Here is a 14,656-nt window from a genome sequence, read left to right as displayed (position 1 = left end):
GATACCCGATGACTAATGATCTCGACGTGCCTCGGTGAATACAAATACTACTGTTTGGTTCGTCGGAGCGTTCTGACCAGCCAGGGGGGCTACTAATTCGAAAATGGAAGTTCGTATAGTACCGTCCCTCTCACGCTCAGTGCAAAATTCTTACCTCGTATCTTGCCGTCCCGCTTACGCTAATATTATTTTACGAGCGAGAGGGACAGTGCGACACGAACTTCGATTTTTGAATTTCGTAGTAGCCCTTCTGTTCGTTCACAAACAAGCGTCGTCTGCGCATTCGGGTGATGGTCGCGCAGCAGCCATGTTGTTTCTTCTGCTGCTGTGCGCGGGCGCCGCCGCGCGTCCTCACATCGTGCTCATCGTGGCTGACGATTTGGTGAGTGCCTTTGACATATCGACTGTTTAAAAAAAAAGTATTTTAACCTACTTCAAAAAATAAAAAATAAAGTAAACAAAAAAATATTCGAAAAAGGTCTAATCTAAGACATTTTTAGTAATTTCGAATGCCTCCATTTTGTTTTTGTGGCAAGAAAGACACTTCAAAATTATTTAATTTCGTCCAAATACCCATTAACCTATCCGAAATAAAAGATTTGTTTACAAATTAACGCTCATTGGGGAAATATTGACTCGTGACTATCAAATTCTGGGTATTTTCCTAAAATTTCTAAATATTCAATTTTCCTAAAAATCAAATTTCGGCTAAGACATATATGGCTAAAAATGTTCAAAAATACCTGGGCCATCACCCCCTTAAAGCTTTGCACATAGCAACCAATCACCCTGTATATTCGTGCAAAATTACAGCTTTCTTGCATTGATAGTCCCTGAGCAAAGCCGCGGACGGACAGACAGACATACATGGCGAAACTATAAGGGTTCCGTTTTTGCCATTTTGGCTACGGAACCCTAAAAACCTGACTACAGAGCTTGAGGTCAGGGCTTCGATCCCACTGAGGGATTCCCACAGTTCGGGCAGATATACTGAGTGGCAAAAAATCTAGCCCTCAAATGTATGCAGAAATAGGTAATTTTGTATGGAAAGTGGACCAAATTTTTTGCCGCTGAGTATATATTAGTGTGATAAAAATACGAATGTTCTCGAACCTTGCGTGTTCAATATGTATTTAAGTATGTATTTATCTATTGGGACTAGGTCAATTGGTGTCAAGTGTCCCTTGATATTTATTTTAGTGGTAGGTGCAGTACCTACATAAGTACCGTTCGTTTGTTCTCACTTCTCAGTTATAATTAGCAATAATTATAAATAAATAGATCATCATCCATCATCATCCCAGCCTATATACGTCCCACTGCTGGGCACAGGCCTCCTCTCAGAACAAGAGGGCTTGGGCCATAGTTCCCACGCGGGCCCAGTGCGGATTGGGAACTTCACACACACCATTGAATTGCTTCGCAGGTTTGTGCAGGTTTCCTCACGATGTTTTCCTTCACCGCAAAGCTCGTGGTAAATTTCAAATGTAATTCCGCACATGAATTTCGAAAAACTCGAAGAGGTGCGAGCCGGGGTTTGAACCCACGACCCTCAGCTTGAGAGGCGATAGGTCAAACCACTATGCCACCACGGCTTTTATATTTATATAGATATCAACTCTTTAATTGCCGGTGCAGTCACCTGTACCGTGCGTGCTATCAAAGCGGTTCACTGTCGTTTGCCCGAATTTATTAAGTATGTCATAATGTATCCTATGGGCGTTTTAAAAAAAAAGTGTATTTCGCTATTTTTGAAATTTTGGAAAAAATATGATTCTTCCTACTCAGAATCAAGAGCACAATCGATTCCGATAGTTTAAAAAATGTCCCCAAAAAAATGACAATTTTGCGACGTTTTTTTCATACACTTTATGGGTGTGACAAAACTGGCTCATTACATTTTGTAACAGGGGTCTTCAAACTTTTTGACTCAAGGGCCACACTACACTTAATGTAAATTCGTGCGGGTTCTTTTTTTTGTATGTAATTTTTGTGTCTTTTCGTATAATTTGAATTTTAAGGCGTATTGGTGTCTTTGGCTCAGAATTGCTCATAGCGTGCTGTGGAGAGAGCTATGCTTGGGGTTTCTCTACGGGATCGAATCAGAAATGAGGAGATACGTAGAGGAACAGGGTCACCGACATAGACAAGCGAATTAGGTCGTTGAAGTGGCAATGGGCAGGCCATATAGCACGGAGAACAGATGGTCGTTGGGGCCGAAAGGTTCTCGAATGGAGGCCGCGGATCGGCAAGCGCAGCGTGAGACGTCCACCAACGACATGGACGGATGACCTGGTTAAGGCCTAGTCCAACAGTGGACTTGCTTGTTGGTTACTTGCTGCGTAACCCTCAAAGGCTCCGTTCAGTCAAGCGACGGCTCGCTAAGTCCGGCAAAGTGACTCATGTTGTAGGCCCGACGGTGTACAACAAGATGCCCGAGACAATTACTTCGGCTCCGTCGTTAGACATTTTTAAAAAACGACTGAAAAACTGGCTTGTCGAGCACACATTCTACACTATTGATGAGTTCCTTAAATTTCAGCCAACGGCTATTATTTACTATTATTAAATAAATTCGTTTTTAGAATGTATTAGAATAATTTAACAAAATTACATGTAATAGCCGTGGTGGCCTAGTGGTTTGACCTATCGCCTCTCAAGCAGAGGGTCGTGGGTTCAAACCCCGGCTCGCACCTCTGAGTTTTTCGAATTCATGTGCGGAATTACATTTGAAATTTACCACGAGCTTTGCGGTGAAGGAAAACATCGTGAGGAAACCTGCACAAACCTGCGAAGCAATTCAATGGTGCGTGTGAAGTTCCCAATCCGCACTGGGCCCGCGTGGGAACTATAGCCCAAGCCCTCTTGTTCTGAGAGGAGGCCTGTGCCCAGCAGTGGGATATATAGGCTGGGATGATGATGACATGTAATAATGATATTACCAATAAATGAGTATGAGTATGAGTATGGGCGTCCTATGTCTGATATGATGATGATGATTGGTGTTTTAACTGTAATGCTGTATTTTTATTGGCAAATAAATAAATAAATAATGATCAGGGCTGGAACGATGTGGGCTTCCACGGGTCCGACCAGATCCCTACCCCTAACATCGACGCGCTGGCGTACTCCGGCCGGCCGCTCCAACAGTACTACGTGGCGCCCATCTGTACGCCCTCGCGCGCCGCCCTCATGACCGGGAAATATCCCATTCACACCGGTAAGCTCATTTTTTTCTGCCAACAAACTGTCATGCAGTTTGGCAGATAATTTATTTAATAGTAGATTATTATCGTGGCCTGGAAGTAGGCAATTGCTGGCTGAGTATGAGTATTAAACGGACGAGCTTGCAAGTCCGTTTAACTAATACGAAGCAGCAATTGCTATTCCAGCCGAGACTAATATAAAGCTTTTCTCAAAATGGTGAATAATTCTGAAATAGAAATAAACTTTTTCTCAAAATATATTATATAATTTAATTTTATTCCAATATTTTTCTTATGCTTTCCCGCCCTTTTTCATTAATAATAAACTGCAGGTGTATTTTTCACCGAAAACACCACAAAGCTATTTCAGACCAATAGAAAAAATTCGGAATTTCAAACAAAATATCTGATACCGGCCATTAGACTTGGCTGTATACAACTTGTGCCCAACATTTCCATGGCCTTTTTAACTTTAAAAAAAATGTGACTTGATTGCAGGCGCGCTATTCATTATTGTCGAGCTAGCGCGCCTGCAATCTTTTTAACTTTTTAATTTTTCGCGTACCTGCATTTAAGATTGGTTTTTTGAATCTTTTTGTATTTTTTATTTCAATTCCAAATTTTTACTTTTACGGTCATCCCGTAAAACCGAAATTGAAAATACAACTGAAATATAGATGCACAGAAAAACAGAAAATAAGACCATCACTGGGAATCGAACCCAGGTCCTCGGTAATCCGTACCGCGTGCTATACCGCTACACCACTGATGGTCCAACGGTACCGACACGAATTTCCCTATGCACCTTACATCTCAGCTTGTGTTTCTTACTTAGTCACTTAACCATCAGTGACCATCAGTGGTGTAGCGGTATAGCACGCGTACGGATTACCGAGGACCTGGGTTCGATTCCCAGTGATGGTCTTATTTTTCTGTTTTTCTGTGCATCTATATTTCAGTTTGTATTTTCATACCTGCATTTTTCTTTTTAATAGGTAACCAATGCTTACACCACTTTTTTCGCTGGCAAAAATTAGCTTATGTAGACCGGTACCTACTATATTTTTATCCAAATCCGTCCAGCTGGTTTAGCGTAAAGGAGTAACAAACATACAGACGTGCACACACACGCACACACACAAAATTTCGTACTTATAATATTAGTAGGATGAAACTACTGTGAGACTCACTCATATTTAATTAAATAAATCCGGTAACTCACGTTTTAAATCGAGTTTAGCTCGACATGTTTCGGCCTTCGGGAGCCCTTCTCGGAGCAACGTGCAGGGACGCGCGCGCAGACTACGAATTAGCCCGAAACATGTCGAACTAAACTCGTTTTAAGACGTGGGTTATCCGGATTTATTTCATTAAATAAATATCTTTCGCATTTGTAATATTAATAGGATTTCGTTATCCCAGGCATGCAGCATGGCGTCATTTACGGCATGGAGCCGCGGGGTTTGCCGCTCTCCGAGAAGATTCTGCCGCAGTATTTGAAGGAGCTGGGGTACAAGACGCATCTCGTCGGCAAGTGGCACTTGGGGCACTACAAGAAAGAATACCTGCCTTTGAATAGAGGGTAAGTATCTAGTAGAGATGAAACGGATAGTGGTTTGGCCAGATACCGGATACCGAATATTCGGCGGGACCGTTGGCCGAATAGCCGGATATTCGGCCTAGTTTTACTTACAATTAAATTAAGCTAATTCGAACACGCGCATGACACTCCGTGCAGGTTGCAACTTGTGGAGTATAATTAATTAAGTTAGGGGCTGTTTCACCACCCATTGATTAATTATAGCTGACGGATAAATATGATGTCGTTTCTGTTTGTTTTGTTTGAATAGACTCGAGACGGTATCACATTTATCCATCAGTTAAAATTTATCAATGGGTGGTGTAAAAGCCCCTTCGAATAATACATAAACTGATGTCAATAATTGATAAATTCATAAATTTATAAATACCAGTTTTTAATACATAACTAATATAAGTTTTTTACCATCCGGTATCCGGCCGGATAGTACGCAACTATCCGGTATTCGGCCGAATGGTAAAATAATGGCCGGATAGGCCGGATACCGGATACTGGCCGGATACCGGATACTGGGCGGATATCCGTTGCATCTCTAAGTCAACAGAACAGGTGATATATTTCGTGCTTGTCTGTAATATTATTCGGCTGCGTTTCTGTCAGAGATGTGCGAGGATACTTTTTTTATTTTTTATTCGAATGGATGGCAAACGAGCAAGTGGGTCTCCTGATGGTAAGAGATCACCACCGCCCAATAACATCTGCAACACCAGGGGTATTGCAGATGCGTTGCCAACCTAAAGGCCTAAGATGGGATACCTCAAGTGCCAGTAATTTCACCGGCTGTCTTACTCTCCACGCCGAAACACAACAGTGCAAGCACTGCTGCTTCACGGTAGGATTAGCGAGCGAGATGGTGGTAGCAATCCGGGCGGAACTTGCACAAGGTCCTACCACCTGCAAACCCTACCCTGCTGTTTGTTATGAACCAATAAAAACGCTTTATTTATTTACCTATCATTAAGGGCGTAGCGAGTTACGAGCAGGGGGGGGGGCGCTGACAGACAGCAGCTGATCTTTTTCGAGCGTAAGTATGTATTTCGACGATGGAACGATAGATCCTCAATGGTTAGACATCTAGTATCCTTTAATCCGTCTTTTTTTTCTAGATTCGACAGTCATACAGGGTTTTGGACTGGCAAAATCGACATGTACGACCACACTAACCAAGAACATAATACCTGGGGTACCGACTTCAGAAGAGGTTAGTACCTAAGTACTGTACTAACCTCTTGTGTCCGTTGATTCGATGCTGGCAGCATAGTTCTAATTTTAAAATAATAATAGGAAACGGACGCAAGGGTGTTAAACAGAAGACTGGTATGCTAGCTGCCAACGTAGGAACGTGATCTTGAAATATACAAAAAATAATAACGAAGTGTTTTTTTCTTAATAAAATAGGAAATATTAAGCTAGTGGACCGTCCGTCCACTACAGTACCTACCAAAAGAGATACTTAGACGATGTAAAAAAACGTAAAAAGCCGAGGTATAGGCGTGGTGGCCTTGCTATGGTTTTGACCTATGGCTTCTCAAGCAGAGGATCGTTCGTTTCGAATTCGCACTTCAGCATTTCGAAATTCACGTGTTTTACCACGAACTTTGCGGTGAAGGGGTTTTCTTCAAAGTGAGGACAGGAGGGGCACAGTGGCCTCCCCTGGGAGTGGTATGCTTTGCAATACAAATTATGCAATAACTTTTGAAAAAACCTCGCACACCTCGCGAGTGGGTATGATAAAATATGAATGGGGGTTCCGACCTCCGACCTAAGAAATGTGACTTGCTCCCCACCTGAGGCTGTATTGATTGTCTAACGTTTCTGATGCTTGCGATCGCAATCAAATGACAGAATTTGTATGGGAGATCTGTCATTTGATAGCGATCACGAGCGCCTGAAACATTTAGCAATACAGCCTCTGGTCCAGAAGCTGTGTACTCGCTTGAAGACTTTGTAATTTTTTTCTTGTCATTTCAGGTTTTGAAGTGGCTCACGATTTGTTCGGACAATATGCGACTGATGTTTATACGGATGAAGCCATCAAAGTACGATCTTTTACATAGTAGTTACCACTTAATTAATGAGCTTTTTAAGCTTTTGTGAAATTAATATTCGTTTGTCATTATCCTACACACATATTTAATTTCCCCGAACACGGACAAATCACAGGGTAATTTAAATCTTGGTACGGACAATTATATTATAATTAGGCCTTAAAACACTCGTGTAACCTTTTATGGAACGCGGCTGACACTCGTGTTTTAAGGACGCCTATTACGTGACAGTTGCATAAACTACAATTGTGTGTTTAGGTGATTACAGCACACAACAAGACAGAGCCGCTGTTTCTCATGATCGCCCACTCCGCCGTCCACAGCGGCAACCGTGACGAGTTCTTACGCGCGCCGGACTCTGTCGTAAACCAGTTTGAGCACATAAAGGACTATCAGAGAAGGAAGTTTGCTGGTGAATCTTAACTATCTAATTTTATTTTTGTTAGAGTGATAGAGAGAGAAACATTTATTTACACATAATATATTCAATACAAAAAAGGGTCTATAAACTGTTTCATGGGCGTACGCAGTGGGGGGGCAGGGGAGGGCAGCTGCCGCCCCCCTGGAAATTGTATGTTCTACAATATATTATGCCCCGTTTAGGTAAATATGAAGGGGGCTTAATATGAAGCAGGATCCCTTGCGAGTGTTTGCCCTACACACTACATACATATACCTTGTGTTTCATGTAGGTGTGTTTGTGTAGTGTGGATGACAAAACAAGCGCGGGCCGATCTGACCTAAAAACTCTTGACTTGAAGGCCAGAAGCTGGGCAGGCTAGAGGTCTAAGATGGGATACCTCAAGTGCCAGTAATTTCACCGGCTGTTTTACTCTCCACGCCGAAACACAACAGTGCAAGCACTGCTACTTCACGGCAGGATGAGCGAGCAAGATGGTAGTAGCAATCCGGGCCGACCTTGCAAAAGTCCTACCACCTGCAAAACTACTCTACTTTCTTTAGTTCACAATTTTTTTTTTCAGCCGTAATGTCAAAACTGGACGAGTCTGTGGGTAAAGTGGTGGAGTCCTTACAATCTGGTGGGCTGTTGGAGAATTCCATTGTGATATTCACAACGGACAACGGCGGAGCGGCGGCGGGTTTCAACGACAACGCTGCTTCCAACTACCCTCTGCGAGGTGTCAGTACCATCTACTTTACAGATAATTTAATTTTTATGTTTCCTGTTTTGTATAGGGAATATTACGCAAAGCTCAGCGCAGGGGGCGACACTAGCACAAACCGTAAACAAACCGCCATAATAACGTCGGTTCTCTTTATAGTTTGTGGCCATGAGGGATCATGACATATTTATTTGTACCAAATAACATGATATTTACATCGATAGTAACGATTCGATTTGTCAAACTTTAAACCTAAAATTGTTAAAAGTGGCTCTGAAGCGGTAACGTTTCGTGTGCTCTGCCTACCCCATTTGGGAATACAGGCGTGATGTTTGTGTGTGTGTGTGTGTGTGTGTGACGATAGAGCTATACTTCCAAAAAAAAAAATACTTATGATATTATGGCATCCTACGGACATTTGAAAGTCATTTAAGACATTCAAATAACTGTTTACGGTTTGTGCTAGTGCTGCATTCTGACGGCAGAACATTGCAGTAATATTCCCTATTTAATACACACCGTGTTTTTTTTATTTCCGTTAACTTCAATGTTCGGCTCAGTTTGATGTTAGAAACCCAATAATTAATGTTTTGGCCAATTTGAAAAAAAAAGTTAATTTGATACACTTGACGATCAAAAAAAACTCACTGTTTTGACGTTTTGACCTTCTGATGCTAAATAAATATGTGTGAATTAAAAAACACTTCGTAAGGGATTTAAAAAAAAAAGTCAGAAATTAAGCACCTTTATGAAAATGACACACAAATTTATATCCATAACAGATACAGCAAAAAAACATAATAAGAACAAAGTAATAACAAATACCTAATAAAATAAAATGAGAATACAAGATACAAAAAGTAAATAAAAATACCTATCTGCTTGTGCCCGAAATGGTCCCGCCTCAGCATAAAATGCGGACTCCTTTGGTGGAGCCAGCGCTGGTCTTCCGGGGAGACCATTTTAGACGGTCACCGTGTCGTGTCGTGCAACACGGCCCTACGCGTTACGCTGAACGCAACCGTTGTGCCTGAGTCGGGCAGCGCCGTCTGGCGGCGAACAGCCGACTCAAATTTACAACTAGGTACTACGCAAGGCCATTTGCACAACCAACATGGCTTTACACTGAAGGACTACAACAGTTTTATGGATTGGTCTTGAACAAACGATATTATTGGCTATAATTATAATTACAACCGAATTATATTTTTCCAGGTGAAAAACACTCTATGGGAAGGTGGAGTTCGCGGTGCCGCATTACTGTGGAGTCCACTCCTAGCGTGTAAATCGAAGGTGGCGTCCCAGAGTATGCACATATCGGACTGGCTGCCAACCCTAGTCAGCGCTGCTGGAGGTAATGCTAGGTAAAGTTCAGTTTTAGAGCTGATCGGGGAATTTTTAACACTTTTAACTAACGTTAATAAGGGTAGATATCCGGTTCGAAGGACCAATTTTTTGTGCCGAGAAGTAAATTATGGTAAAGCTGAATTTACGCTTAAAATAAAGTTGCAATAAACAAATTAAATTGGATCAACGTCTCGAGTTACCCAGATCCCGCGATGACAGATTTATGGTAGCTCCTCTAGCGCTCATGAAGCGGTCTGGCATCCCACTCCCTCGCATCTACAAGAAGTGTGTTAGAGGAAGCGTAGACCTTTTGGCGGCAGCAGTGAATGAAGTGAATTGACCTCCGCAGACTAACGCTTGAATCAATCTTTTTGCACATTTTTACGGGCACTAAACATTCAGTAACTGTCGAAGATTGATAATGATTTAATATTTCCTATTTCTACAGCAATATAGAAAATATCGACGGGTTCGATTTGTGGCCAGCTCTATCGGAGGACCAGCCGTCGGTAAGGACGTCGATTCTCCACAACATCGACGATATATTCGGATCCGCGGCCATCTCTGTGGACAAATGGAAACTTCACAAAGGTACGTTGCTGCAAATAATATGACAACCCGAGGCATCACTTTCTACCGTCGTCTTATACCGTGTGACAGAAAGAAGTGCTGAAAATGACTGTGATTCCATGTGTTGTACAATAAGGCCTCTGGGCCGAATACTATTCTATCTTATCCTAATCTATACTAATATAATAAAGAGGAAGGATTTGGATTTTTGTATTTTTGGATGTTTGTTACGAATTAACTTAAAAACGACTAGACCGATTTAAAAAATTCTTTCACTATTATAATGCAAAATTGTTCCAAAGTACCATAGGCTATATTTATTACCAGAAAAAATTAGGGCTCCGTACTAAAACTTCAATAATGTGACTCAAAGTGTAAAAAAGTTGCCATAAAACATTTTTCATCGCATGCGCTGTGGAAACCATTGATGATTGAACACAAAAATGATCTACGATATTAAAGAATATATCATCTATATTAATAATTTCGTCCAGGGGTACGGTAGACTCGAACGAAATGCACATCAAATTGAAGAGCGTAAAAAATTAGTCGATCCGAGTCGACAACATATATCCGCAAAATTCGGATTATGGAGAATTTCGTTAAATTCTAATGACACTGACAAACAAACCGCAGTCGCCATCTTGGGTAGTTAATAAACGTTCCGTTTCATACTAGCTAGCTCTTAGATACGGCTCGCCTTCAACACATCGCGTGCGTCACGCCAAAAAAGTATCCATTACAAAGAACTGTGACTCATGTGACTGTGTAAAACGAAACGTCTTGCCGGAAAACTTGAATGGATCTTATCAAAACTCAAAACTATCACCAACTTCCTTCAACTATAACTATCTTCAGTTGTTGACGTTTGTTCCGAGTCGACAACTTGTAGGTAGAAAATTCGGATTTAGCGAGTATTTTCAATAAAAAATGGAATAAATTACTGAGTATATATAATGGCGTTGCGAAGTAAACATGTCAAAGTCATCACATCAAAGTGGCGTGAGTGTCACGTCATCACGTGTCACAGGTTTGCATTTCGTTCTCCATTGTGACCTTTTAAGGGCCCACACACGGTACGATTCGTCGATTTTCATCAGATCGATCGTACAGACGGATCGTACCTTATATGGGGCCCTTTAGGTCTAATTTCTTTGATTATGAGACAGACATACGTAGTCGGTTCCAAAGTTCTGTTACTGGCACATTATTTTTAAATTTAAAACATGATTTTAAGAAAATTTGATTGAATTCCATTTTTGAATGTTTGTCAATTATTTTAAAACAATAAACAGTCATTCGCTGCAATTTCTCACGATGGAGTGGACGTTGAAAGAAAACCGAATAGCTGTTTTAGCATTGCACCGCTGTGGGCACTCGCCAAGTACCATTTTCAAGTTGCTCAAAAATGTAAATATAACGCTTAGGTTTGTGTACCGTACGATTGACAGGTACAATGAAGTCTCCAGTGTTGAGGACAAGAAAAGAATTGGCCGGCCTCGCTCCGACCAGCAGTGATCAAAGCGATCAAGGCACGCATAGCAAGAAATCCTGTCCGAAAACAGAAGTTGATGGCTTTGCAGATGGGTGTCAGTAGAAAAACCGTCAAAAAGGTTTTAAACGAAGATCTTAGTCTGCGAGCATACAAAAAATAGAGTGGGCACTTACTTAATGCCCGTCTAAAAACAATAAGGTTTAAAAGATCCCGGAAGTTGTTAAAGCGGTACGCGAAAAATCGACACCGTGATATCCTCTTTACCGACGAAAAGATTTTCGATATTGAAGAGAAGTACAATAAACATAATGATAGAGTGTACGCTAGGAGCTCTGAAGAGTATTCTCTGATCTTATTACGGGCCAACTGAGGTTCATTTTTGCGAAAAAGGGGTCAAAATCAGTGCGAAAGTGTACCAAGAGACGGTTTTGGATAAGCATGTCAAAGATCTGCCCAACACGCTATTTTCAGGTCATAATTTTGTGTTCCAGCAGGATTCTGCGCCAGCACACAAAGCCAAGACCACTCAAGCCTGGTTTGGCCGTCAAAAAATCGACTTTATAAGACACGAAGATTGGCCTTCCTCCAGTCCGAACCTTAATCCTCTGGACTTTAAAATTTGGCAGGTCTTAGAGGGGAAGGTCTGTGCTAAACCCCATAAAAATTTGGTGAGCCTGAAGTCATCTTTAAGAAAAGCAGTCGCTGAAATAGACATGAAAATGGTGCGTGCTGCGATAGACGACTGGCTGCGCCGATTAAGGGCCTGTATTAAAAACAAAGGAAGTCATTTTGAATAATTTTAAGTACTTAAATTTTTTTTTTTATTAAATGTACTTTAAATTGGTATATAATTTATTAAAAACTGATTGGTACTTTTGTTTTTATCATTACTTTCATTTGTGACAGTACTTTTGGACTGACTACGTAGTTATTTGGGCAAATAAGATTTAGGAGAAATATCTACTGGTGAAATACCGATACGTAGGTTAGCCGTTAAAGTGTTTGTGATAATAATTAAGGCTGGGAATATACGTCAGATTTTTTGATAAGTACGACAGTCTTTACTGGCAAAAAATTTTTTCAAACATATTATTATGAGTCTACATTTTACCCGAGCGAAGCCGGGTTTTCATCTAGTATCTACAAAAAACTTTGCCATACCATAATTATGTCCAACTATTGTAGTTATGTCACTATAATTGCTTTTTTACATTTCAAAAGTTGACAGAAATGCCAACTAAAATCAGACCATGCTATCCATACCTGTGTATTAATTAAAGAGGTATATAACTAAAATAAGGAGTGGAGATCGCTTTTAAGCGATAAGGCCGCCTATTGCTTACCTTGTAATTTTTTCTCTGTGTATCTGTTTTCTGTGTCGCTTACTATTTCTGGTGTACAATAAAGAGTCTTTGTATTGTATTGTAGTATTCGCCAACAAACTGTTTTGTTTGTGTTGTATTTTTTGTATAGGTAAGTAAATTTATTTTTTAGGTACAAATAACAACGGTGCATGGGATTCGTGGTACGGCCCCAGCGGCCGCAACAGCTCGTACGACCTAGAGTCCGTCTACGCGGCGCGCGCGGGGAAAGCTTTGGCCAGCATAGGGCTTATGCCAGCTCGGGACAAGGCTCAACAAATTAGGTAATTACAGATCGATTCCCAAGAGCTGGCACGAATGGATTCAACGAAAGTAATGTCACTTAGACATTTTTGTAGGAAAATGACATGCAGGACATTTTAATTTTTTTGTGAATTGTTTTCAAATAGGTAACACAGATACTTTCATTCACTCATTCAATCCATTCATACCAGCTCTTGTGAATCCACCTATAGGCACCTTCCTACGTCATAAAATAAACCGTCTAAAGTTTTAGTTGTTGTCAAAGCCGTGATTGCCCAATAGTTTGACTTATGGTTTCTTAAGCAAGGTTATCGTGCATTCAAATTCCGGTCTCGCGCTTGTTGTGTTTTTTATTTGCCTACGAGTAAAGAATTTAATTTAAAAATGAACATTATTTTTGATAAATGCAAGGTTTATACCAAAGTAAACATCGCAAGGTGGAATCTATGTGTAGAGTTGTCAAACATTGCACTACACCTGAAAATCGTTTTATATAATGTGTGTACCTACATTAGCCATCAGATATTTCGGATTTCGGAGTGGCCGCGGTGATCAAAAATATCTGAACATGAACTCCAATGCCTTGAGAATAGAGTGCATTTTCCGATATATTTGGCCACCTCGGCCACTCCCAAATATCTGACGGCGACTATACATTTAAAATTGTAAAAAAAACTGATTTTGATATTTTTTAATTTTACTACGTTTTGAGAGTAATGTTACTCTTAAAACGTTGTAAATGTAAACAGTAAACGTCTTATTTGTATTGGTGTGCGAAGAAGTTTACGAAACCAGTATGTACGAAAATGACTTTACAACGAACTTTACAGACAAAGTGTCACTGTGGTATGTGACACAAACACCACAGTCATCCCTTGCAAACCTCTGGAAGCTCCGTGCCTCTTCAACATTGAAGACGACCCATGCGAACGATTCAATATGGCCGATAAGTATGACAATAATTCAATTTCTTTTTTACTTTTTTCTTTAAAATCTGGGTCATTTTTTGCGACTGCATATTGTTCGCAATATTGAATAAGGCATTGAACGAGGAATATTATCAAATTATGGGACCGCGACTTTTCTGCATAACCGAATGGTCCTTCAAACCGGATTTTAACTGTCATTTTTCATCAATTTGCAGGGAACCAGAAGTCTTACAAAGGTTGTTGGAAGAACTTGACAAAGTGAATCGGACAGCAATCCCCCCTAATAATAAGAAGGATGACCTACGCGGCGACCCTAAGTATTGGGGTCGGGTGTACACTAATTTTGGAGACTATGCAACAAATTATTCGTCAACGTTTTGTGTATGAAAGTGCAAATACCTACGTAGTGAAAAACATTAACTAATGATACAATGCATTTATTTTGAACAATAATCGTAGACTTAAAAAAAAGTAATGAGCTTATCTTTAGATAATTTACTTATCAGTCTAATTTTAACTGTGTTATAAGAACACATTATTTTTATGGCCGTTAATAAAAACTACTATTGTAGCAGATTATTTTAAAATCAAATTGTTATTAACTAACCAACAACTTACAATTATTATTGTTTCTAATAAGATAAGTAATGTTAAAAGATAATTTTAATAAAAAAATAACTAAAACTACGAATATCACTTATCATTTGAAAAT

At 40.3% G+C, this 14,656-nt stretch overlaps 1 protein-coding gene across 1 annotated transcript; it reads left to right on the top strand.

Moving 5' to 3' along the window:
• On the top strand, nucleotides 1-14,541 carry LOC141445331 (arylsulfatase I). Its single transcript, XM_074111135.1, has 13 exons — nucleotides 1-34; nucleotides 243-382; nucleotides 3,061-3,220; nucleotides 4,629-4,788; nucleotides 5,913-6,007; nucleotides 6,778-6,845; nucleotides 7,113-7,266; nucleotides 7,838-7,995; nucleotides 9,194-9,342; nucleotides 9,774-9,916; nucleotides 12,885-13,035; nucleotides 13,846-13,965; nucleotides 14,160-14,541. The coding sequence occupies exons 1-13, from the start codon at nucleotides 16-18 to the stop codon at nucleotides 14,329-14,331; spliced, it is 1,689 nt and encodes a 562-aa protein (XP_073967236.1). The 5' UTR covers nucleotides 1-15; the 3' UTR covers nucleotides 14,332-14,541.
• Nucleotides 14,542-14,656: the final 115 nt, after the last annotated feature.

This window comes from Choristoneura fumiferana, chromosome 2 (genome assembly GCF_025370935.1).
Source record: "Choristoneura fumiferana chromosome 2, NRCan_CFum_1, whole genome shotgun sequence".
Classification (NCBI taxonomy): domain Eukaryota; kingdom Metazoa; phylum Arthropoda; class Insecta; order Lepidoptera; family Tortricidae; genus Choristoneura; species Choristoneura fumiferana.
The sequence above is the reverse complement of the archived record's forward strand: the minus strand, read 5'-3'. Positions and strand labels throughout refer to the sequence as shown.

Excerpts from the sequence above, each read along its gene's own strand:
- LOC141445331 (XM_074111135.1), top strand. Across the intron at positions 9,917-12,884 it reads CAAATGGAAACTTCACAAAG|GTACAAATAACAACGGTGCA; the intron begins GTACGTTGCTGC and ends TTTATTTTTTAG. Across the intron at positions 13,966-14,159 it reads CGATTCAATATGGCCGATAA|GGAACCAGAAGTCTTACAAA; the intron begins GTATGACAATAA and ends ATCAATTTGCAG.